General features: G+C 39.0%; 1 protein-coding gene across 10 annotated transcripts in view; it reads left to right on the top strand.

Moving 5' to 3' along the window:
• Srsf11 (serine and arginine rich splicing factor 11) overlaps positions 1–23,726 on the top strand; it is a 30,873-nt gene extending 7,147 nt beyond the window's left edge. The window contains exons 2-16 of one of the 10 annotated variants that reach the window (XM_037207258.1): positions 3,175–3,371; positions 7,959–8,092; positions 10,063–10,123; positions 10,588–10,696; positions 11,492–11,608; positions 11,902–12,011; positions 12,913–13,005; positions 13,562–13,611; positions 15,134–15,261; positions 17,201–17,282; positions 18,757–18,888; positions 20,772–20,861; positions 21,718–21,813; positions 22,170–22,308; positions 22,410–23,726. In XM_037207258.1, coding sequence (XP_037063153.1) covers positions 13,592–13,611; positions 15,134–15,261; positions 17,201–17,282; positions 18,757–18,888; positions 20,772–20,861; positions 21,718–21,813; positions 22,170–22,308; positions 22,410–22,604 — 882 coding nt within the window. In that variant the 5' untranslated portion in view covers positions 3,175–3,371; positions 7,959–8,092; positions 10,063–10,123; ... (3 more) ...; positions 12,913–13,005; positions 13,562–13,591 and the 3' untranslated portion in view covers positions 22,605–23,726. Of the gene's footprint in view, positions 1–3,081; positions 3,372–7,958; positions 8,093–10,062; positions 10,124–10,587; positions 10,697–11,174; positions 11,609–11,901; positions 12,012–12,912; positions 13,006–13,561; positions 13,612–15,133; positions 15,262–17,200; positions 17,283–18,756; positions 18,889–20,771; positions 20,862–21,696; positions 21,814–22,169; positions 22,309–22,409 lie in introns of those variants that run through there. The other 9 variants (XM_037207257.1, XM_028890400.2, XM_037207259.1 and 6 more) reach the window with 9 other exon arrangements.
• The last annotated feature ends 2,504 nt before the right edge of the window (positions 23,727–26,230 follow it).

Genomic DNA, 26,230 nt, shown 5'->3' with positions numbered 1-26,230 from the left:
AGAATCAAATTGTTTCCTAACTTACCTAAAACGATGAGTTAGTGTCTAAATGTACTCTTAGATAGTTATAGATGTAGGCCACCAAAAAAAAAAAATACACTTATTTAAAGCATGAGAATTTTTTGCAATTTTTTGTGTGACTCAGTTGTGCAATTCTCAGGTGCATACTATTTTAGATGGTAACTAGTGTGGCATTGCAGTAAGCTGGACAATCCTGTGAGGCCTGTAAAATGAGAAATTTACAAGGTAAATGTCTAGCTCTTTCCATGTTCTAAAATCTGAGCAGATTCTGATTCTGCCCTGTCTTTTTTTTTTTTTTTTTGGTTTTTCGAGACAGGGTTTCTCTGTGTAGCTTTGCGCCTTTCCTGGAACTCACTTGGTAGCCCAGGCTGGCCTCGAACTCACAAAGATCCGCCTGCCTCTGCCTCCCGAGTGCTGGGATTAAAGGCGTGCGCCACCACCGCCCGGCTTCTGCCCTGTCTTATTAGCACATGTGTTCCTTACGGAGAGTTTGTCATCGACCTGTAATTTTAGGAGATTGGGAACATTGGCTGTCTTTTCTGTTATACTTCCAGCATCTTGGAAATCCCTGGAATAAGCAGATAAATAATACTTGAAGAAATTTGAGTTTGGGATACCCTTTATGATATTGAGGAAATGGTGAAGAAAAAAGAACTTCTTGCCTTTTTCCAGATTCTGTATCCCTTTTGCCTTACTTGGCAAATCTTAAAATCACTTCAGCTGGCATAGATTGATTGCACTTGCTGTTTGTCTTAATATTTTTGGCATCTGCCCTTAGCTATATTATTTCTGTGAAAGTCATTAGCAGTGCTAAGTATTTCACTGTGTATTTGACTTAGTAGGTCTGTTGTGATAGTCAGAATTTTGTTTGTTTGTTTGGTTGGTTTGGTTTGGTTTGGGGTGTTTTTGTTTTTGTTTTTTTCCGAGACAAGGTTTCTCTGTGTACCTTTGCGCCTTTCCTGGAACTCACTCTGTAGCCCAGGCTGGTCTCCAACCGCCTGCCTCTGCCTCCCAGTGCTGGGATTAAAGGCATGTGCCATCACCACCTGGCCTCAGAATTATTATTCAATTATTTATTTGACCAGAAAAGCAGTAGGTTTTTGAAGTGAAATGTATTGAAGCCACTCTTCCCTGAAGTTTTCGCTTTTTATTTTGGAACTGCTAAATATTTGACTGCACTTTTAAATTAAAATTACTTTTCCTAGTCTTCTCTGCATCAAACGCCATCAATTAGTATGTTCAGTAAGTTATACATAAATCAGATTTTGTGATTAAAATATTTTATCACAGAACTTTTTCTTTAGTTTAAATCTAATTTTTATGACAAAATGACAAGCATATATATTAAATAAAGTGTAGAATGGGGACTAGTGAGATAACTCAGCCAACCACCGGTGGACCTGATTTTGGGGAAGAAGAGAACCGGCTCTTACAAGTTGTCCTCTGACTTACTCACACATATGGCACACACATATACAATAAATAAATGTAATAAAAATGCTTGAAGTGTAGGACAATGTAAAAGATTTCCATATACCTGCCACAGGGACTAAATAATGTTAAATAACATTGAAAAACAAGAGAAGCTTGAGCTCTTATCATTGTGCTCTTTGTTCTTCTCTCATTGACTGTTATGTGTGGTGTATTGAGTGCACCCCCGGTACTAAGAATGTTGGACTGTGAGAATCTGTAATTAGCAGTGAGTGCTAACACCAATTCAGTAAGGAACCACCTAACACCATCTTGGAAAACACATTGGTGAGTGATGGTGTTTTCTAAATCTGATGAGACACATTAATCAACTTATCCCTTCTGTGCTTAAGAACTTACTCACTGAACCAGTGAGTAGACCTGGCAAGCCAGTTACAGCCTTATCTGTATTGTAAATCTCAATGTAAAATCTGAGATTTTTATTTTAGCTTTCAGAACTTTTGAGTCAAATAAGTTAGCGTGACCTGTAGGGTAAATGACTACAGTAGGTTGGTGTTCAGGTGTTTGATGCTGACTGGACAGTAACTTTGTTTTATACTTTGCTAGGCAATCTAGGGGAATACTTTTCAATGACAAACAGTGCTGTCTAACAGACAAGGCAGTAACAGGTGGTGGCAGTGAAATGAGATGAGGGAACTTCGTGGCTTGTATAAAGCTACATAAGCACAAATCTTAAGAAGTCTTATTAATAAAAACAAACCTGGAGCCAGGTATTGGGTTAAAGCTGGAAGGTCAGAGAAACAGAACAAGCCACAACCACCTCACCTCGCCAATTCCTCAGCTGATCCTGTTTCCTCAGACTGGAAGTCTCTTAGTTCTCATCCGAATGAATCTCAGCTGAACTGCTAAAAGCCTAAAAGCTTAACCAGGCTCTAGTTCCTGGTCCTCACGCCTTAAATACCCTTTTGCTTCCTGCCATCACTTCCTGGGATTAAAGGCTCTTGTTACTGGGCCTGGCTGTTTCCAGTGTGGCTTTGAACTCAGAGATCCAGATGGATCTCAGCTTCTGGAATGCTAGGATTAAAGGCGTGTGTGCCACCATTTTCTGGCCTCTGTATCTAGTGGCTATTCTGTTCTCAGACCCCAGATAAGTTTATTAGGGTGCATAATATTTTGGGGAACAATATCACCACAGGCATAGAGAAAATTTTGTGTCTATGTTGGAGAACTTGAATAGGTCAGATGAGGCTGAAGAAATAAGGCAGGGGTTTTTGTTTTGTTTTGTTTTTGTAGTGAAGAATACGTGTGTTAAAGCAGGTGTATTTCAAACTGCTGACCATATACTGTTATATATTGGAGAACTGTAAAACTCTTGTAAAGGTAAGCTAAAATTCAGTGAGTGTACAGAGCGCCAGGGTGTGTGTGTTAAACTGTCTTTACTGGAGGTTTCAATGGCCAGGATTCTGCCAGAAAATGCTTCGGGTGCTGTGTGGAGTGCACAGGAACCATTCCTGAGGTGGCTCAGCCGGGTGGGCGTAGCCGGGACAGTTGCAGGAGCACGAACTGGACGCGTACTTCCGGGCTCTGGGCGCACGCGCGGGCGGGAGGGCGGGCGCGTGGCATTGTGGGCCGGCGGCGCTGCGCGAGGTCGGCGGCCGTTTGTGTGCGGCCGGCGGCCGGTGCCGCGCGCTCTCACTGTCTTGTGTTTGATGTGTTGAGCAGGAGGCAGCCCGCGCCATGAGCAGCACGGCCGTGGTCCCCAGCGCGCCGGGCCCCGGCCCCGGCCCCAGCGGCGGACCAGGCGGAGGCACCGAGGTGATCCAGGTGACCAACGTGTCCCCGAGCGCTAGCTCTGAGCAGATGCGGACGCTCTTCGGTTTCCTGGGCAAGATCGACGAGCTGCGCCTCTTCCCGCCGGAGTGAGTACCGGGGCACTGCGGGCCCGCGGCCCTTCCGGCGAAGGGAGGCGCGCGGTCCGGCGGAGCCAGTCGTGGAAGAGCCGAGGGCCCGCCAGGCCGCAGGCCGGGCATGAACGCCTGAGTGGCGTTTCAGGAATGTTTTTGCTCTTGACGTTGTCGGCACCATCATTTTACTTCAGGCACTTAATCTTTTGGTTAAATCCCCCTTTAAAAGAAAAACTAATCCTGTGCTTTGATAGAAATGAAATGAAATTGGTATGTTCAGTTGGTGTAAATATTTGTGTGCTATTCACAAATAATTAAGGAATGTTTTTCAGTGGGTTTTGTTTTTTTTTTTTTTTTTTGAGCTAGGGAAGAACATCAAAGATCATTTACCTACCCCTTTTGACAGACTAAATCGATGGGCCTGATTGCTAAATTTTGACATAGTTCAGAAATTCATCATAGCTGAATCTCAGTGTGTTGTTTAATGTTCAGATTTATAATTGGTCGTGAAGGGATTTTTCAGAATGTGGAAAATTGAATTAGGTTTTATGTGGGTTTTGTCTTGATTTGAAAGTGTGTTTTTTTTTTTTTTTTTTTTGGTTTTTCGAGACAGGGTTTCTCTTGTGTAGCTTTGCGCCTTTCCTGAAACTCACTTGGTAGTCCAGGCTGGCCTCGAACTCACAGAGATCCACCTGCCTCTGCCTCCCGAGTGCTGGGATTAAAGGCGTGCGCCACCACTGCCCGGCTCGAAAGTTGTTTTTATTGGAATAATATTAAATGAGTATGCTCACTGTAAAGAACAAAGTTATAAAGATAAGTTGAAATACACATACATACTTGAAATAATTTCGTGCCCTCTAGGAAGAATTATGAAGTTGTTTAGGGAAAGCATAGTGGTTACTCTTAAAACACTCCCAATCAAATTTTGGGGTTTTATGATGCCCCTTAGATTCTAAGTAGGAAACTAGAATCCTCACAGTCTTCTGTTGTGTATGTATGTAATCACTAATCATGCCAAAGTTGGTCATATGGCCTATGTGAAATATTTTCACATAACTGTTAGTGCTTGACATTAGTGTGTTCTTAAATTTTAGGGAAAATATACAAGATTCGGTTCCCAGTTTGCATGATGTGTGTAGAGTTTAGGAACAACTTATTTTGAGCAGAACCTTGGCCTTGAAAATCAACAAGGCAACTCCTTATGGGAGCATACAGAAATCGATGCTCTCTGTTCCTCAGTTTTCTCATACCAACCACACTGTTATGATTGCTCGTAAAATTGCAGAAAATCATATGATTTCTGGCATAACTTTTTTTTTTGGTTTTTTGTTGTTGAGTTATTAAGCATTGCATTTTAAAGTATGTATGCCACATATACACAAACTAAAACAATTCAGGCTAGGGAAGAGCTTCTTTTTGTTTTGTTTTGTTTTTCGAGACAGGGTTTCTCTGTGTAGCTTTGCACCTTTCCTGGAACTCACTCTGTAGCCCAGACTGGCCTCGAACTCACAGAGATCCACCTGCTTCTGCCTCCTGAGTGCTGGGATTAAAGGCAAGTACCACCACCGCCCGGCTAAGAGTTTCTTGAGAAGGGTAGCCCATGCTGACCTCAAATAAGGATCTTCCTGCTTTTGCCTCCCAAGTGCTATGATTATAAGCATGGTGTTCACTGTATCGTTTTTGAAATGGGCAATGAAATGTTTAGTTTTAAAGGAGTTTCACAATGGGTTGTTTTATCCAAGAAAGGATCCCAGTGAAGCATGTCAGCTTTATACTGTACTTGAAGGCTACTGTCAGCAGATAGAAAATCTTTCATTAGAAGCTTTCATGAACCAACCATAAATATCTTTAGTGATTTTTTTAAACAGCTTTATACAAGATATAGAGAAAAATTAAATTCATTTTTCAAGAAAAATGTGATTTAATGAATTGCTACATGTTCTATTCTATAGTTAGGAGGAGGCATGTGAAGTCAGAAATTGTTCTCAAATGAATGTTTCTCTTATTACCTGTACTGCTTTGGGGGCCTTGGAGTTACTTTATGAGCTCCAAATTCTTCTGCTTAGAAGTGGCTGATACAGTACTAAGGTGGAGTTAAAAGGTTAGTGTGGCCGGGAGGTAGTGGCGCACACCTTTAATCCCAGCACTCGGGAGGCAGAGGCAGGTGGATCTCTGAGTTCGAGGCCAGCCTGGGCTACCGAGTGAGTTCCAGGAAAGGCGCAAAGCTACACAGAGAAACCCTGTCTGGGGGGGGGGGGCACACGACACGTTAGTGTGATGGCCTTAAACACAAGTTCTTACACTTGTGTGGCTGTGATTCAGAGGATATTAAGAATGAAGTCTCTCCTCCTGGGAAAGGGATTCTGATTCAGTGGGCACATAATGAACACCAGGATTCACAATTTTCTGTATGCATCTTAGATATTTTTAAAGTCTTTCAGCAGACAGAAGTATCAGGGAAGTCTTTTACCTTGCTTCTTGGGGTAAAGATACTTATGCTTTATATGTGGTCCTTACACAAAATAAAATGTATTTGGTAAATCAGAAGTAGTTACCTGGAAGGTAGTATTTTCTGATTTTTTTAAAAAACTATTTTGCATATACTTGAAGAATTTTTTTTTAAGATCTATTATCTGTATATGAGTGTTTTGCCTGCATGTATGTCTATACCGTGTATACATACGCCTGGTGTTCTTGGAGGCTAGAAGAGTGCACTGGAGCCCTTAGAACTGGAATTATGGGCTATTTTAAGTAGTCATGTAGGTGCTGGGAGTCGAATTTGGATCCTCCACAAGAACAAGTGCCCCTAACCACTCAGCTGTTTCTCATTATTTCTTTATTCTAAGAACTGGTTTGTTTATTTATTTATTTATTTATTTAGCCACAGTTACTGCTGTTAAAGACTAGGAAATGTGAATGCCTATAATTTTCTAAGGTGGTATTCTGGTGGGTTTTAAGAACAAAGGATAACACCATTTTGAAGAGCTTTTAAAATTTAATGATTAGAATGAAAAATCAGTGATAGGAAAAAACAAGACTTGTGCCTGAGCATTCGTGCTAGAACATTCTTTTCACTGTTTATAACTGAAAATTTTCTCAAATTTTAGGCACATTTTTAAAAATGTGAACATTGAGTCACGTAATCTCAGCAACAGGAAGGTGGAGGCAGAAGGATCAGGAGTCTTTCAAGGCCATCCCGAGCTTATATAACACCCTGTCTCAAAAAGAAGTCCTTATCATTTTAGAAACATTGAGCATTCAGCCTTGTGGATGCAGTTGCCTTGTTGGTTGGTTCTCTACCCGGAGTTCATATCACAAAGTCAGGAAGAATTAAAGGAGAAGGAAGGGGTTACTTCATCAGATACCTTGATTTCATTGATATTGGTGCTATCAGGTAACCTGTGTAGTTTTCCCCACAGATGGTTTTCTCACAGCCAAGGTCTATGAGATTGTTACTGTCTTAGAGAACTGGTCTCCAAGTTATTGTCTGGGTCTAGGATACAACCCTTGCCTTTACAGAATTGTATGGTAGGAATTTGGCTCATTTTATCTTTTTTTTTTTTTTTTTTAAATTGGTGTTCATTGGTGTTTGACCTGCATGTCTTTGTGAGGGAGTTAGATCCACTGGAACTTGAGTTACAGGCAATTGTGAGCTGCCATATAGGTGCTGGGAATTGAACGCTGGTCCTCTGGAAGAGCAGCCAATGCTCTTAACCACTGAGCCATCTCTCCAGCCCCCATTATATATTTTTAAAAGCCTGTGCTGCATTATCATCTTTTTCACTGTCACAGCTTGCACTTTACCATTTTGTTGTCTATGGAAGCAATGTACTCTTGACTTGCCCAAGTGTAGTATGGGGAGGAGGTTCTATATAACATGTTCAAGTGGCTGTGTATATGCTTAATTTTTTTCCTTCTCCCTGAAGGTGTTTCAGATCCGAAAGCCTTGTTTAAGGTGCTTAAGAATTCTTATATATTCTATAGGTATAGAGTCAGGGTGTGGAATTATTTTATTTTTCAGGTCAAGAATGCTTGGCATGGCTTGATGTTTTGAGACAAGGCTTCAGTGTAGCCTAAGCTGGTCTGGAACTTGAGTTTCTGTCCCAGCCTCCTGGGTGCTGGGGATTATAGGCTTGTGCCATTGTGCCTGCTTAGATGTACTTTTCTATGGTATTTTACCTTTGAAACAAACAATCATTTTTTACAGAAAGATTAGCTATAATGAAAACTTTCTAAGCCAAAGCTCTCACTTGTATTTAAAAATAGTTGCTGTTAGAACTGAGGATGAGGAGCCATGTGGTTCAGTGCCTACCCTGGGTTTGAGCAACTCAGGCACATGTGTGCACAGCCACTAAAATGGTATATCGTTGTCTCACTGACTTAAGAAATAGTTTTAAACTGCTCTGTTATAATTTAAGTGGTGATTATAGGAGCATATCTGTACTGTATCTCATCCTGTTAGGTCATTGGGACATTCTCTTTTTAATGGGTTAAAATAAATTAACATATATCTCGGTATTTTTACCTGAGCGTTGTCCTTTTGGTGATATATCTGTGTTGAAACCAGTACATTTTCTCTAATATTATTTATTTATCTTTTAGTGACTCGCCTTTGCCAGTCTCCTCTCGTGTCTGCTTTGTTAAGTTCCATGATCCAGACTCAGCAGTTGTGGCACAGCATCTGACAAACACTGTGTTCGTTGACAGAGCTTTGATAGTCGTACCATATGCTGAAGGTTTGTGCTTTGTTTCACTATCTATGTGGGCACCCTTGCCTGGCCATCGGCCACAGTGTAGGTGTAGAGTAAGCATCACTAGCTTGTTAGACTCTGAGCATTCATTTGAAACCCTTGATATACTGCACTCCATAATTCTTACTTGGAGATTTTTTTCTTACTCTAAAACTTAGAAATCAGGTCTGTTTTATAAGGTAATTAACTTTTTGCTATCTTTAAAATGTTTTTAAGTTTATTGAAATCAAATTCCTAATTGAAACTCTGAGATATATTATTGTTAAGAAGTCCCAAAGGTAAAGAATCATATCGTGTCACTCTCACACAGAAATCTTCAAATAAATGCATGATGCTTTTGTTCTAAATCAATAGCTAAGTCAGTTTTATTTCCTTGATACTCTCACTCACTCCTAACTTAAAACAAAAACCCCACACTAAATTCCAGTATACCAAGGGTTACAATAATTTTAGTTTTGCAAAAGTTTAAGATTTCCTATAGTTTAGGTGCCAGATGGGCACTGGGTGTTTGTTTTTATGCCAGATTTTCTTGTTCTTGTTATATTTTCTAGAATATCTCAAAATAATGAACTCTTCTCTCTGTTGTGTGTGTGACTTTTGTAGTGGAGAAGGCACATGCAAAACCCTCCCAGATGGCTGGACACAGTGGGTGCTCTGCAGCTGCAGGCTCTAGACACTAAACTAAACCAGCGAGCACTCGAGCCCCCAAGTGTTTTCCTGCTGTCACCATTTGTTAACTGCATTTTCTCTCTTTTTACGTTTTAGGCTGTTAAAGTAATTTGACAGAAAAAAAAAAAAATGAGCAGGTTTTTGGATCTAAAAAAGCCGCTGTGACAGGACAGCACTATTTTAATGCCATTTTGTAAAACTTTTCTAAGGCATATTTTACAGTTAGCTTGTTCCCAGTGAACTGCTGTTTGGTTTGCTTTTGGTAACTATAAATCTTTATTGGGGAAATCATTGCCATGATATGCTTACTGAATTTTAACTTAATAACTTAATATACTGTCCAGGATCTACATGCTTTCCCCTTTAATAAACTGGTCAGTGGAAGCAGTATCTTGTAATTGTTGCTTTTTAGATGCTTCTTAGATAATTGAAGACAAATGTGAAGATTTGCCATCATAACTTTGTGAAATGTCTAACCATAGAGAATTGCCTCTGGTTTTTATAAAGAAATTATATTCAGAGATGAGTTACAGCATGTTATTTTGGTAACAGTGTATCTATCACCAAGGTATTAAAATATGTGAGACGTGAGGCTAGTAACAATGTTTCTATGAAAGAAAAGACAGAAAGAAAGAACCTGATTTAGTGTCTTTTGGATAAGCAATTCCTTTTATTTCAGTGTGCCTCTTATAAGACTTAACCACCACCTTAAACCAACAGAACTTACAGAACTCAATTCAGGATGAGTAAAGTAGACTGTAGGTCTTGAAACGGTCATGCCATGTGAGTAATGTGCAGAGTGCTTCAGTTAGCCATAAATGTAATGAGCCTGGGATAGAATATAAGTATATCATATAACTGGGTTTTTATAACTATTTTAAGCCATAGTAATTTTTGTAGATATGTTTTTGAAAGTGAGGTTTTTGGGGAGTGTATAGAGCTATAGAAATACTTAGTTCAGAAATCTGTTTTTGCTGCTTTTAATTTGTGGTATGATGTGCTGTATTAATGTTACCTCCACAAGTAAACTGATGTGTTCAATCCCTTTGTCGCCATTCACTCTGGTTTTAGCCCCTTAACACTTTGGTGTTGGCTCTTGGTCAGTGTGTTAGAACAATAGACCAAAAGTACACGGTAAGAATAGTCTTACTTGGTAAAATGTAGAGAGATAGCTGGATGTGGAAGGTGCTCTTAATAGTAATAGATTTGGGGGCATCTAGGTTCCTTGGTTAATGTTTGTTTCTTTTGTCTGTTTCTTTTTCTTTCATTTCTACACATTCATGCAGTATTTCATGGTTCTATCAAAGCAGCAGTAAAAAAATACTCTTGACGCATGAAAATTAACTGGTGAGGGGCCTCATTGCTATTTTTAAATTGTAGTTTTATTTTTAGTCCTTTTTTAATCAGAGGATCAGATGCATGACTTTTTTAATGGATGCAGATCTTCTCTCAGGTGTCTCACAATAAATTCAAGAGGATTTTAGTTTGCCAGAAATGTAGCAAATGCACTAATTTGAGTAAGACGTTGATACTTAATATATCCTCTTGAGACATAATTTTGCATGCAAAATTATCCCTTAATCTTTGTAGGTTTGTTAATATTGATGCATTAATGCCCTATATCCAAATGATCTTCTCCCCTTCCCTCCATAACTCTTGGTATCTAAATTGATGACAGCTCTGACACAAGCAAGATAGCAGTGCTGTGTAGTATACATTTGTTTATATTATCGGCACTTCTCAGTGTAGGTGGAAGGAACCATTACCTTTATTTAACAGTGGTTTTTCTTTTTTGTTGTTGTGTTTTACAGTTCTTTTCCCTGGTTCAGCCTGAACTATATACCAGGCCCTGCTGAAAATACCACCCAACAGTTTTCTTCTGCAGCTTATCCAGTTTCTCTTAAGTGCCCTGTACATATTGTATGTTTTATGATGAGATGCAGTTTCTTAATATGTATTACAGAAATACTACTGGTATTTGCAAATATGTAGTTTAATTGTATTATTGAACTCTCATTTTGGGGGCTTGGGCACATTAACAGATTAATCCATCTGTATAGGGCTTTTGCTGTTGGATAGAATTTAAATTGTCTACATAAATTGTCTTAGGACCTTTAGATTTTATCTGAATACACAGATTAGGCCTTAAAAGCAGGCATACATGTGGTTTTGGGCTTAAGGGATTTTGGACAAGTTAGATATTGAACTGACACTACATAGCAACATTTTTTGATATGGTTAGCATGGCACATATTGGAACCTAAAGCATTTTACTGTACAGGTAAGGAATGTGCCATGTTTTACCTATTTCTCTTTCTCTCTCTCTCTCTCTCTCTCTCTCTCTCTCTCTCTCTCTCTCTCTATCTCTATCTCTATCTATTTCTATCTCTCTATCTATCTATCTCCCTCTCCCCCTCTTCCTCTCTTTCCTCTCTCTACCTCCCTCACTGCCCCCCTCTTTCCTCCAGTCCCCCTACACACATTTTCCCTGTGTATTCAGAGACCTTCAGAAACATTCATATTCATGTCATGTGTCAGCAAAAGCCCTACTCTTGATTCCAACAGAATATTTCCTTTACATACTTTCCTTCTTTTAATTTTTGCAAAATTTGTATGGTAGGTGTAAAGAAAATCATAGTAACTGTACCATATTATTAACCCCTAAATCAAACTTTTTTTGTCTTGTGTATCTTGATTTTTCTGTGTGCTTTATAGTGAAGCAGCCGACACGAGTCGTTGTTCATAAAACAGCTTTTGAAAGTTGAGAGCACACCCCTGGAGAACCGACTGTGCTTGCTTACGTTTGGTTCATGACTTAAAAATCGAGTACAGGTGATGAAATCTTGGCAGTGTTAACAAAACAGTAGTGTGTATTGTGCTATTTTTTTTTTACTCTAGAAACTTAACCATTGTAGAGAAAAAGGAAACAAATTTTCACACATTGAAGTTTCATTCTGACATAAATTAATGATAAATAATCATAGACATCAAACTTTATATTTTAGCGAACATAAGTACTTTCAACAAACTCAGGTGGTGTATCAGGGAGACATTTTTCTGGGTGTTTTTGTGTGTTTTCTGTCTTACAAGAGGGTGTGTTCTCATGCAAGGATGTTTCTCTGCAGGAGTTATTCCTGATGAGACTAAGGCTTTGTCTCTGTTGGCACCAGCTAATGCAGTGGCAGGCCTTCTGCCTGGTGGTGGACTCCTGCCTACCCCCAACCCACTTACCCAGGTACTTAAGCCATTGAAAGGGTGGTCGTATTTGGTGTTTGTGAAGTAGTGATTGACAATACTAGGTGAACTTTATCATGGGTGTATGGAAAGTCAAACTGCCTCTATAAGATGTTACGTGTTTGTGTTGATTAAATTGTGCTTTAATAAAAATTGTGTCAGGAAGATGACAGGATCTTAGTAATATAAATAGGAAACAGGATGATTAGTGAATAGGAGAAGGTTACTACACATCTGATGAGTGTATAGCAGTCCCAATGAGGAACAATACTGCAGAACAAGAACACAAAGAAATATTTTGACTAGAGGACTTAGTGCTGAGATTTGCACTTTGAAAGTATAGCTGAGTGTTTCATTGTGGAATCTGCTCTAGGAGATAATGCTAAAAAAATTCACTGGGAAGACAGGACACAGGCTCTCAAAAGAAGCTCTCTACCTCAGTGTCCATACAACAATCAGTTTACAGCACTCAGAAGAACAGTACTTAGGGTCATGGCATCATCATAGCACAGAGCAGGCCAGAACAGCCAGCAAGTGTGTGTTGAAGCTGCAATGAGTACTTAAAATTGGCATACACTAAAGCTCTGTTGAAAGGTTCATTTTTCTTGCAAATCTTCAAAGGTAATGTTTTGTAAGGAATGGAAGGCTGGCCATTATTTGAACAACTACAGGCCACAACCTTAATTTCTGTTGATAATATATTTTACTGGGACATGGCTGTGTCCAGTTGTTTGTATGTTGTTTGTTGTATTGTATACGACAGAATTTGAACCAGAACAGTAATGGTTTTATACCATTGAGCTGTTGCAACAGTGCACACGTAACCTGTGTAGATGAAAAAGATAAGGTGTGATCCAGTACAGTAAGTTGAGTTCTATATAAGAAAACTTTGACCATTGCAGATTGGCGCTGTTCCCCTGGCTGCATTGGGAGCTCCAGCTCTTGATCCTGCCCTTGCTGCTCTTGGGCTTCCAGGAACAAACTTGAACTCTCAGGTAATCTCACACTATAAGCTTGCTTTGGTAGGGGATTATTTCATTAAACTTGTTTATATTTCAAAGAAAGGGTTAGCTGCTTTTTTGTTGGAGTAGTTTTTTTTTATTCTGTTAACTTGTTTGAAGGGGATTTAAATGACCACTGAATTACATCAATCATTAATTCTTTACACATTTAAAGAATATTTTGTTTTGAAATCTTTACTTTTTGGAGGTACTCTGCTACTCTAAGGAGTTTTGGATTTTGTTTTCTGGTTCTTCGAACCATTTTTCCTCTTAAGTCTTTGGAATAACCAAGAGCTGATCCTATAAATCTGGGCTGCTCAGTCTTGCTCTTGATAACTTGCTACCCTCCTCTTCCACAGCTGTATCCACAAACATCACCTTTTACGATTCTTAGCTTGCATTTATCTGTTTGTCAAGGATGTACACAGAACATTGCACTGTTTGCTAGTTTGTCCTAGAACTTTTCAACAAACTAAGAAAATAAAATAACTATCATTTTTCAGTTCTGTGTGCTCACTATAGTTACTTTTTTTTTTTTTTTTTTTTGAAGTCTCTTGCTGCAGACCAGCTGTTGAAGCTTATGAGTACTGTTGATCCCAAGTAAGCTTTCTTCTTTGTCTCCTTTGGTTATATACTGTGTAACTGTCTAAGGAACACTTTACTAAGACCACTACACCAATTTGAAAAGAGTTACTGTTAACAGAGAGTTAGCTATTCTTAAGACATAAGCTATGTATTACATTGTAGAACAGATAGTGTTAACAGAAGAAAGTTAGCTTATTCTTAGGACATTCTTAATACATTTTTATGTGTCACATTGTAGAAACAAGAAAGGAAGTCCAAAAAAAAAGTCCCAATATTAAGGGTTTTGTTTTGGTTGTTTCCTAATAATTGTAAGTGGCTTGTTACAGAGTGATAACATGAAAGTTGTGTATTGATGATTCATACAAAATACACATTAGAGCCGTGCATGGTGGCACACACTTTTAATTTCTGCTCTTGGAGGGGTGGGCAAAGGCATGTGAACTGTACGTTTCAGACCAGCTAGGGCTACATAGTAAGATCCTGACTCAAAAAAAAAAGAATCCAATAAAAAACACATTTTTCTGTAGTCAGTATTAAGCATTCATTGTAGCAGATTATGTGCGTTCAAGTGGGGAAAGTACAGAGGTGCCAGGGGAAGGTGCCACAAAGAGAAAACTTAGATGAGAAGCTGAGCCCTGAGGGTGGTGGGAATAGGAAAAGTTAGACTGAGAAGGAAGTGCCTATTAGGTGACTAACACTACCAAGTTCTTAACAGGTGCTTTTTTACACAGTACTTGGAATTCTTTTCTGTTTGATGGTGACATTCATGGGGCTTCTTCCCTCTGTAAACTAATTGAAGCTCTATTCCATGTCCCCTAAAGTTGGTCAAAGTCACTATTAGTAAGTGGGAGAACATGGCACGGGAAAGGATATGATCAGTTTGGCTTTGTGGTTACTGTCCCCATAGCCCAACATAATCAGTAATACCAGTGTATTATAGGCTCTTGTGCCCACTCTTAGTTTATTTTGTTGTTGTTTTGTTTTTGGTTTTGTTTTGTTTTGTTTTTTGAGCCAGGGTCTCATATAGCCGTGGCTGACCTCGAGCTCCTGGAGATGTTCTTGCCTCTGCCTCTCAGATGCTAGGATTAAAGGAGTGTGCCACCACACCCAGCACTCTTTAAAAAAGTAATTTTTTTATTTTTTCAAAAAATCTGTTTGTCAGGGGACTTTGCATGCATACAAGCTACAGTATGTGTGTAGGTTAGGACAGTTTTAAGAAGTTGATTCACACTTAAGACGCTTTGCAGAAAGAGTGTTTCCTTGCTGAGCCATCTCAAGGACTATTTGTTCTTGATGACATCTCACTCTCCCCATGGATTACTATTGTCTGGTTTGTTTTAGTGTTTTTTTCTTTTGTTTTTGATTTTGTTTTTTTGTTTTTCTTGCTTGTGTAAATACTTAAAGGCAGATCTTTAACCTTTGTGGTCAGGATTTCATGTGCAACTTTGTGAGGTGTTAGCCACTGCCTCAGTTTCTCCCCATCTGCAGTCTAAAAGATAGATTTTAAACTATTTCTTTTCTTAATTGCTTGTTTTAGATTGAATCATGTAGCTGCTGGTCTTGTTTCACCAAGTCTGAAGTCAGACACCTCTAGTAAAGAAATAGAGGAAGCCATGAAGAGGGTGCGGGAGGCCCAATCCCTGATTTCTGCCGCTATTGAGCCAGGTAATCATGCTCATACATCTTTTCCTTGAATGTTGAATTGTGGTTCTTGGTAAAGCTGGTAATGGCCTAAATGTAGAAGTTGTTGAATAACATTCTTGGGTTTTGTTTGTTTGTTTGGTTTTGTTTTTTTGTTGTTGTGTTGTTGTTGTCATTGTTTTAAGACTTTCTATATTCTGAGAGACAGAACATGTAATAGAGTTTTCAGTCAGATTATTTTGGGTGTATGGTAGGAGTTGCTGAGAAGGAACCTGGAGGCTTGTGGATGCTAAGCAAGTAAACCACCACTAAACTAGCTCTGGATAGATTGTCTTTTTGAGATTGATTAACTGAATTATCCTAGTGTATGTTTGTTTTATATATGTGAATCTGTGGTGATGTATTGGTGAAATTAAGGCCAATCCACGTAGTTAAAAGGATATTTATTTAGTGGCGTAATTCACAAATTAAGGGGTAGGTAGGTCGCAGGGTCTTGGCCCATCCAGATCTCGGGTCTCCAGGCGCCTCCCCTAGCCCTATCTCATAGGCGTGACAGTTGCCAGAGTCTCAGTGGAGGTTGGAACTTCCAGATCCCAGCTGGAATGGCTACCCACTACAGTGATGAAGCACATTTTCCCGATTAAATGTTTGATTTTGTTTTGTTGTTGTTTGTTTGTTTTTACTCCCTTAGTAAGTAGAAATGTTCTTACTTATTTAGAAAGTAATTTTTAAGTATAAAGAATAAACTGATAGCAAATACTTTAATCATATCATCTGATAAGGTGTCAAGTAATTAATAAAAGTCTTAGATGTACAGCTGGGTTATCTAGAGTTTTTATGCTCTAACTGCTTCTGTTGCAAACTGAGGCTGAAATGATTGTGACTTGCCTGTAATGAATTCTTTTTTTTCCGAGACAGGGTTTCTCTGTGTAGTTTTAGTGCCTGTCCTGGATCTTGCTCTGTAGACCAGACTGGCCTCAAACTGACAGAGTTTCGCCTGGCTCTGCCTCCCAAGTGCTGGGATTAAAGGTGTGGCCCATCACTGCCCCGGCTAGCCTACAGTGAATTCTGTGGTTATGTGGCTTTTTTGTGGCATTCACAGTAAATTAAAACCCATGAATGAAATTACCTAACTGAATTGGTGGCATCATTTTGATGATAGTATGCATGTGTAAAGGGCAGTGGCTTTAATTGCTTCCTAGGTCCTGAAGAAAGAAATTTGGTATTTTGGAACTGGGAGAGTTTTCCTTAAGTGTTTGGTACAGTACAATTGAAAATGGCAGTGGAAGAATGGGAATGTATCAGGGAAAAGCTGTCTTCCTAAAGTCAGTCAGATTCTGTCACTGAGGTACAGTGACAAGATAATGAGTCATGACTTTGGATTAGAATTTTAACATAAATGCTTAGGTGGTAAAGACAGTGTTCTTGGTACTCTAAATATACCCACACACAAACATGTATGATGAGAACATTTCATTGGGTTAGGAATTAAAAATCAAAAAGTACTTGAGTTGTAGGTATATTTGTGGAACACCCTCAGAAAGGAAAAAGGATGCAGTGGAACTTTCTGAAGAACAAATCAGAAAAGAAAAGAATAAAAAAGATAGCCTTTAGTACATTGACTTGTGGGGATGCTTGGGCTCTCCAGAGCAATTCAGATTAGATAGTGGAGGAAACCTTAGCTAGCAATTACAAATTGCCATAGGATTTACTGAAAGTTGAGGCAATTCATATCACTAAAGTAAGCTTCCTGATGAGTGTGCATAAGATGATCACTTATAGCATTTGAAAGTATCTTATAGAGACTGAAATAAAGACAAAGAATTCTTGGAAAGCTAGCAAGATGGCTCAGTGGGTAGATGTGCTCTGGACAGTCAGGAGACTGGCATTCCATTCCTGAACCTCACACATATACCTCTGGTTAAGCATTTCTTAATACAAGTTCCTTTTCTTTTAAATCTAGACAAGAAGGAAGAAAAGAGAAGACACTCGAGATCAAGGTCGCGCTCGAGGAGGAGGAGGACCCCCTCATCCTCCAGGCACAGGTTAGCAGCCTCTTGATCATCAGCTGTACCTTAAGGACTACCTCCTATGTAAAGTGGGTCTAATCATTAATCATTGCTGTGAGTCTTAGAGGGAGGAGTTGCTCTGAGCATATTAGGAGAAAGGTATAAAGTGAATAGGTGATTCCTACTTAAAACCAAAGCAGTTAAGGACATTTCACTGGTAGGAAAGCTTTGAGACTTAAACACTAAAATGCCATAGTTGTATGAAAAGAACAGAAAACTTGAAACGTGTTCTTGATCTGACTTTGGAATTGTTAGTAGTATTGCTGTCTACATAGCAAGAGTTAAAGCTAAATATGTTCTTACCTCCCACATTTGTTATACCCTTTTGTCAATACGTAAGGTTCTCTGTAGCTGAGTGGGTCTCCCTCCAAACTTAAGAATCTATAGCTTTTACACTTTAAAAAATGAAATCAATAAAGTTTAGCTTATGTGGATTATATCTGACCATATTACAAATTGAAGCTATCATAATAGCTAACTCATCTCATTTACAGAGCTTTGCAAAAAAACACTTAACCACTCCCAAAACACCTGATAGTGAAAAAGGTTTAGTGTACTTCACCAACCTAAAGTTTTAGCTTATTAGAAGAAATTGTATTTTGCATTCAAATTTTTACACTATAGTTTTGTTTACTTTTTTTGTTTTACTTGGGAAGGGAGTCTGTTGTTTTAAGATAGGGTCTTAGTACTTAGCCATGGATGGCCTGGAACTCATTATTTAGACCAGGCTACTCTCAAACTCATAAAGATCCACCTGCTTCTTTCAAGTGCTGGAATTAAAGACCATACCACCATGCTTAGCTCACATATTTTTAATATGTTTTTATTTTTTAAGAATTTCATACAATTTATTTTGATCATAATCAGCCTTGTTCAGACATAGGCTCATGGCTTTGCAGTTAGAAAAAGAGTTAGTTTTAATATTTTCAGGTAATTATAATCACTATTCTTTGGTAAATTGTCCAAATTTGATGTGATTTCTGGTTGCTACCCAATTCTATGAAATGGCATTTACTAATCACCTCAGATTTTATCATAAAACCAAAGAATCAGGAAACTCTTACCTAGCAGTATCAGGTTTTTACATCTTTTATTTTCTCTTGACAGCCAGATTTTATTAATGACAACAGATTTGTTTTCCTTAAGAGATAATATGCTTTATCCTTCACATACGCAGTTTAGATTACCTGTATCTGTTAGTTCTTAGGAGGTTATATTTTGTTATGGAATCTTCTGGCATCATCAGCTTGTAGAATGCACAAGCACAAAGTGCGTGCACATGAACACACGTGTGAGTCATCTTTGAGGTCTGGAAGATAACTGAATGTTGACAGCAGTTGAAGGGAAGGAAGTTTTTCTCCAGTGTTTGATACGAAGCTCATATCTCTGAGGTAGATGTTTTGTGTATTTTAGATCTACATGCACATATATTACTCATTTACATTTTTAGGCGGTCACGAAGCCGGTCAAGGAGGCGGTCACACTCCAAGTCGAGAAGTAGAAGGAGATCCAAAAGTCCAAGACGGAGACGATCTCATTCCAGAGAGAGGGGTAGAAGGTCAAGGAGCACGTCCAAAGCCAGGTATATTTGTAGTACAGACAGTGGCAGCAGCCGTAGTTCTGAGACCCTAGTGCTATGCTTTGCTTGTTACAGCATAGGTGAGGTGTGGGGAGGGGGCTACTGTTGGTTTCTTATCTCTTGCCAAGCTGAAGGTGTGACACTTTTTTCACATTTTTAAAATTTATGTGTATGGGTATTCCTGCATGTGTGTCTGTGCACCATGTGCATACCTGGTGCCCACAGAGGCCAGAAGAGCATATGGGATCCCCTGGAACTAGCGCTACATATGAACCCCAAGTCATCTGAAAGAGCAATGAGTGCTTTTAACTGCTAAACCATTTCTCTAGCCCCATAACATTTCTTAGTAATAAATTCTTTTGGCTACCCTTGTCACCTACCTCGTTGGCTTTCCTCTTTTTTATTCAACCACTGCTGTGGGTCTGGGTTCTGAACTCCCAGACCTCTCTTGTCGTGTGCCAAGGAACTCCAAGCAGACACCTAGCAGTGTTCATCTACCTTTATGTCATCATCACTGATTGGAAACATTCCTCAAGGATCATTTATGGTCTGAACATGGAGCCATATTAGAGAAAGTCTTTTGTCCCATGATCTGACCAATAAAGTTAATTGAGGATTTGTAAGAAAAGAGAGAGTGGCATTTTCCCCCAAACTTAATTTTTTTTTTTTTTTTTTTTAACTAGTCTTAGGGCTGGAGAGATGACTTAGGAGATAGGGATACTTGCTGCTCTTACAGATGACCTGGATTTGATTCCTGGAACTGACATCAAGTGAAAGTGACTCACATCTAGATGTAACTCCACGTCTAGTGGATCCAACACCTTCTTCTGGTGCACGTAAATTCATGGAGATACATACATAGAAGTTTAAAAATAAGTAAATGTATCTTTTGAAAAAGAACCCATTTTTTCATTCAGAGACAAATTCTTTTTAAGTCAATGGTCTAGTCTTCAATAACTAAAGTTATACTAGTTCCCTTTTGTCCCGCCCCCCAATCATTTATCATTGGTGAGCATGTACCTTAACTGATGGGAAAGGAACTGTTTCCGTACACAGAGAAGGAATCAGGCATTCCTTTCTTTAAGAACTTTCTATTGAAAGCAAGGAATAGTCAAATGGGAAGGAACAATGTTAAGTTATAGCTGTACAAATTCAGGTGTATTGATCAGTTACTGAAGGGAGAGCATTGTGGTAGCACTCACTCGTGCTTTGAAAGACTAACAGTGGATGGTGTACTTGAGAAGGTATACTGGAGCCCATTAGGAGAGTTGGTGATAAAGGCTGTCTGGCAAGAGAAGATGACTGCTGGAGCAGAAGAACCAGAGGAGGAAGGAGACAAGGTGGAGAATGTATACTGTGGGATTTAAATAGAAATGAATGGGAAGGACCTGTAAAGAGCTTTGGAATTAGTGTGGTTTTAGTACCTACCTAACCATTGTGGCAGGAGAGTTTTCAGATGGCAACTGATGAGCCCAGAACATGCAGTAGCAAAAAAACAAGGTACAAACTTCGGTTAGTCTGTGATAGGGGTTTCTTGGGCATGTGCTCATTGAAGGAAAGAGCGACTGGCTGTGGTGCTTTGTTGGTTTCTGACATTGTGACAGAGTTCAGGAATTTGTAATCAAGTGAAAAGGACCCAACGACAGCAGCTAAGCCCATTGAACTCAGCAACAAACACAAGAAACTGGCCAGCATTCTAAATAATTTCTCAGCATTTAGGCTACTTTACTATTGGAAATAAGTTCTAGGTGAACTATCAAGAAAATGGAAGGCTTAGAGAAATTATTTTATCATACATATGCCATGTGTCATAACAAAAGTGAGATTACATGGAATGAAGTGTTAGTCTTTCTTAAATTAAAAACATATTAAATTATGTTTGTTAGAGACAAAAAGAAAGAAGATAAAGAAAAGAAACGTTCCAAAACTCCACCAAAAAGCTACAGTACAGCCAGACGCTCTCGGAGTGCAAGCAGGTAAGGCAGCAGCACCCTGAGGCCTGAGGGATGACTGTTTTTCAGTAGGACACAGATGTTCCAGAATCAGACAAATACCTTGATGTTGAGAAAATGAGGCTTCATTTGTGATGCTTACCATATTTATGTATTATGCTCAAGAATGTTTACTTCCCATATAGTAGTTTTGTGATAAGTGAATGGGAGGCAAGAATGTGTCATTCTTTGACTATAGTGTAAATTATTACACAGAAAATGGAAGTGCTGTGGCAAACTTCGTAGAAAATCTATTCATAATGTTCAATTCAATTTCAATCATATGTTGTTCAGACATGCTCGGATGCACTTATATGAATGTACCAGAAGGTTTGTGCCATGTTTTTTAAAGACTGAAAAGTAGATCAAAGACTTGAGAAGCAATAATGTAAAATTTGGAGAAGAAAATGAAAATAAACTTTGGTGTCCTTAAATTTTGCACTGGTTCCACTGAGGCATAGAAAACTGCAGCACTAGATGAAAGGCCTTTTGAAAGAACTACCAAACTATGGTAGCACACACACATAAATAACCCCAGCTTTTGGGAAGTTAAGACAGGATAATGCCAAATTCAAGGCTAACCTGGACTGTATTATGTGACTCTGTCTCAAAAAATTCCATTAAGAAGGTAAAAACACTCATTTTTGTATTTAATAAGGTAAGGGATTTATACCTTCCCCAACTTCTTCAGATCAACCCATCACATTAGTCTTTTCTTAAGCTTGAGATTGTTTTGGCCTAACACCGTATTGTGAGGCAGGTTTTGGGCTGTGGGGGTTCTAATGGAGCTAGTGAGACCACACTATATTTTAAAGCCTAGTTTGCACATTTGTGATTCCAGGGAGAGACGACGACGGCGAAGCAGGAGTGGTACAAGATCTCCTAAAAAGCCCAGGTCTCCTAAAAGAAAGCTGTCTCGCTCACCATCTCCACGGAGGTAGGGGTATCAATTGTTTATACCTATGATTCGTAATATTTGGGACTAGTAAATATTTTTTAAACTGCTAGATTTCTTACATACACTTTAATTTGTGGGGGGCAATTAAGGCATTATTCTCTAGAGATTTTCAGTATGTGCTTTGTTGAGCGTGGAGGGTTAGACTTCAGGCCTGTATCCAGCTTAGATTCTTTGATTGATGTTTTGATTTGGCTCTTTGTGATCTTTCTAGTGAGCTTGGTTAATAAGCTCATCATCTAAGCAGAGTAAGACCTGTTGCCTACTTAGGAATAAAACTGCCAGAAGTTCCTGCAAAGTAGCTCTTACAAGCACATTTTAACTCTCATTCTTCCCAGACATAAAAAAGAGAAGAAAAAAGATAAGGACAAAGAAAGAAGCAGGGACGAAAGGGAACGATCAACAAGTAAAAAGAAGAGGAGCAAAGACAAGGAGAAGGAGCGCGAAAGGAAGTCTGAGAGCGACAAAGACGTCAAAGTAAGTACACAGGCCAGGGCACTGCCACTAAGGTGCTGTCCCTCTTTTGAAGAAGTGCTTTTCCTTTGAAGAAGCTTATTTTTCCATTCTCCTTGGCAAAGCAGGTGACACGGGATTATGATGAAGAAGAGCAGGGCTATGACAGCGAGAAGGAGAAGAAGGAGGAGAAGAGACCAACAGAAGCAATGTCCCCTAAAACAAAGGAGTGCTCTGTGGAGAAGGGGATGGGTGACCTGAGAGAGTCCAAAGTGAATGGGGATGATCACCACGAAGAAGACATGGATATGAGTGACTGAGCCCCTGAAGCTAGCTGCAGATGGGCCTCGGTATCATTCCTCATGATACCTAATGCTGTGTGTGTTCATCTCACCTAAGTGTATACAGCTGCACATTACCAATGGCTGCAGAACACCCGATTGTGACCTCTAGTTCTTTACAGCAAAAGCTTTTAGAAAGTGGTACCTGGGTGACCAGCACTGCCATGGTGATATCCATTTGCGTGACCAAGCAGCTGTGCAACTGCTGCTTCTAACACAAATGAACAGCTGCATGCATCTCCAGCAGGCATGGATTGTCTCTGTCGTATGATCCTCAGTGCGTTCACTTAGAGTATTTCTAGAGTTTGAGTCCTTGCCGTGATAGAGCCATGTAGGGAATGCACTGATTGCATGTTACCCCAAGTGTCATGAAACCCTCCAACACGGTGACCTACTTAATGGTCTTACTTGTTGACATGACAAATTAACATTCTTAGAGTTACATCTGGAAACAAGCATTTGTGATAGATAAGCCTTTTGAGCCGTGGCTAAATTTTTGTGGCTTTGTTTAACTTTCAAAGGTTATATATGCACTAACCTTTTTTGATGGCTAAGTAGGCTTTAAATTACAGGAAAAAAATTTCAAACAAAACTGGCTGTAAGATACGATGTTTTGAATTAGAGTTGTTCACTTTTCATAGCTACTTATGTTTTTTTCCCCAATAATTTATTTCACATCTCTACCAGTGAACGCAACCTGCTTATCCAGTCCATCACTAGAAGAAAATGACCTCGTCCTGATTTTCAGTTTTCAACTTTTGTTTTAAAGCTCACTGTTGAACAAGAGGAGGTGGTGGTGCATTTTAAATTGACCTTCATGTGCTTTTAAAATACGACAAATCTTGATAATGTACTTTTATTTGATCTCAAGTTGTACAAAACCAATAAATTTGTGTTACTTTGATTGCAGTGGTATCTTATGCACAGTGATTTCATGTTATATGACTAGGTAGATAACTGTTTTCTTAGTTACAGGAGTTATAAGCTTCACTTTTGTGCAGTAAAAAACAAAAGTAGGCTACCATCTGTGCCATGTTGATGTACAGTTTCTGAAATTGTTTTACAGGACTTTGATAATAAAACCCTGAAACTCACAAGACATACTTCTGTAGAACTGCATTGTGTTTATTCACACGTTGAATGTATGTCGTTAACTCGTCAGTTTCTACTTCAGCTCTTCCTTTCCTTGTCTGCATGTTCAAACATAGTAACTAAATTGAGTGAGTTCACCACCTCAGGGTAGATACCAGCAGAATTGTCAGCAGTTCCTTCTGTCTAAATTATGGTATAACTTGTGTTTTGGATGTAGGACTGGGGGCATGCAACAGTGTCTTAGGGATAAATATGATCTCACCTATACCTAGTAAATTTATATTTTCATTGACATTATAGGAATTGGCCTTTTCAGAAATAGTATGGAAGTTGTTGATCACGTTTGTACTGTATTACAATACTAAACAGATAAATGGCTAGTGTTGGGTGGCTAAGAGGGAGATAGAGACTGGGGTTTGTAGTCTCCAAGTTTTGATTATAAATTATTAAATAAATTGATTGCTGTAGAGAAAAGCAGCATTTGTACAGTTTGTAGTTGAGTAACTTTTTAAGGATTTTATGTGCAAGAATTTGGTCTATGACAAATGCATCAGATTCCATTAATGGTCTGAATAGCCTCTACATTTTTAAAACAAAGCTGATATGTAGGTGACATTTGCTTAAACACTTTAGTAGATAAAAGAAGCATGTGGTGGCATGACCAATTCTGTAAGAAATGAGGAAAACACTGTCAGTTCCCAGGGCAAATCAGTATCCAAAGTTCATTCTGTTGCCTGTGAGCAACCTCTTAATGCAGACATTCACTTTGCTACAGTTTGTTGTAAACTAGTGCCACTGATGTTGCCAGAAGGCAGATTTATTTAGGGCATTTCTTTGGTGAAGTCTGCATAAAGTTGGTACTGCACTGGCATGCCTGTTAGCTGACAAATAGTTGGACCCAAGTGGACACTGCCACCACACTGAGTTCTGTATTTGGTGGTAAAACAATTTTAAAATAAAAGTGGTTTTGTTAGAAAAATGTTTGTCCTTATTTATTTTGCATAGTTTTTAGTCATGAAAAACTTCAAGCTATATAATTAGTGAAAGATGATGGCTCCATGGTAAGCCTCAGTGAGCTGGGGGGCAAGCATGGGCTGTAGAAGCCACCACCTTGCTAAAATAAGATATCCCTGGGCTGGTGGATGGCAGTTCCTATTTTAAAACTAATCAGTAACAGGGAGGAGTGCCAAAAATTAAACCAGGCTTAAGGTGTTCAGTTCTCTTGGATGGCATCTGCACCTTATGGGAAGATGAATTCTGATTACATCGTGTCTATAAAAATAAGTGCTGTCCGTATGCTCTTTGCAAAAAAAAAAAAAAAAAAAAGGTAGTGTATTATTAGGTTATTTTTGTAAAGTATGCATCTAATGTAAGAATGGTACCTCTTTAAAACTCACTGGTAAGTTATATGGGGCTTTTTAGTTTTGTTTTTTTGCATGAGAAACTGAAGGTTAAAGGTCACAAGTGGAGTGCTACAAATCTAATAATCAGGATGTAGTTTAGATACAAATTTGATTTAGCTTTCTGAAGGTAAATTCACTTTTTAGTACTGGATGTAAAAACAAAAAAAACTTTAAAATATTTAGCAAGCATCCAAATTAATGTCTATCATTACAAAGAATCAGGATAGCAGCTATCAGGAAAGCAGAAGCTTTAGTTTTTAGAAAGTGATTTAACAATAATGACTTGAGTTTTGTACTTGGTACTGCAAGTGGATCTAGGGAGGGGCTGGCAGCTGTAATAGGGTGGATCCCACAGAGCAGACTGAAATGGCCTACATCTTGTTACCTTTAACTTTGGAGCATGGGTGTCCTGCATAAGGACAACTAGAAAGCTGAAGACACTTCAGAAGCCTTGAGCTGCTGAACTTGACATTGCTTTCCAAAATTTTACCACCCTGCAGCAGCATCCTTCAGACAGGAGGTGGAGTTACTCTGTGTTACATGTTTCTGTTCTACATACTCGAAAAACATCAAAACCTGATGACTGGGAACTAGCTGATATGACTCGGAATGCCTGTAGACTTGCATGTGTTGAGGATGTGGCAAGGTTAGAAGTACTGTTCCAGAGCAAGCTGAAAGGAGAGCAGCTTTTTTTTTGTTTTGTTTTGATCTAGCCCTATTGTGCAGTGAGATCTAAAAATTGGCTGCTGACATGCTGTGAAACTTGTAGGGGACAGCTAGTGCTGTCTGAGGTTTCTGGCATGCAAAAGTTTTTATAAACCTGCAGCTTCATAGTTTACCAAATCATGGTTTTGCTAGCTTTGTGATTACTTCCTGTCCAATTCTCCGTGGACAAATTTGTTAGTTGTCTGTGGTGGTATTGTGTTCCCCAAAATAATTTACCTGGGGTCAGAGAATAGAAAAGCCACTAGATATTTAGGATAAGCAGTGGTAGCACACGCCTTTAATCCTAGCATTCCAGAGGCAGAAATCCATGTGTTCAAGGATACAGCTAAGCATGTTGACTCACACCTTTAATCCCAGAGAGTGGTGGTAAGAAAACTGAAAGGT

This window comes from Peromyscus leucopus, chromosome 6 (genome assembly GCF_004664715.2).
Source record: "Peromyscus leucopus breed LL Stock chromosome 6, UCI_PerLeu_2.1, whole genome shotgun sequence".
Lineage (NCBI taxonomy): Eukaryota > Metazoa > Chordata > Mammalia > Rodentia > Cricetidae > Peromyscus > Peromyscus leucopus.
The sequence above is the reverse complement of the archived record's forward strand: the minus strand, read 5'-3'. Positions and strand labels throughout refer to the sequence as shown.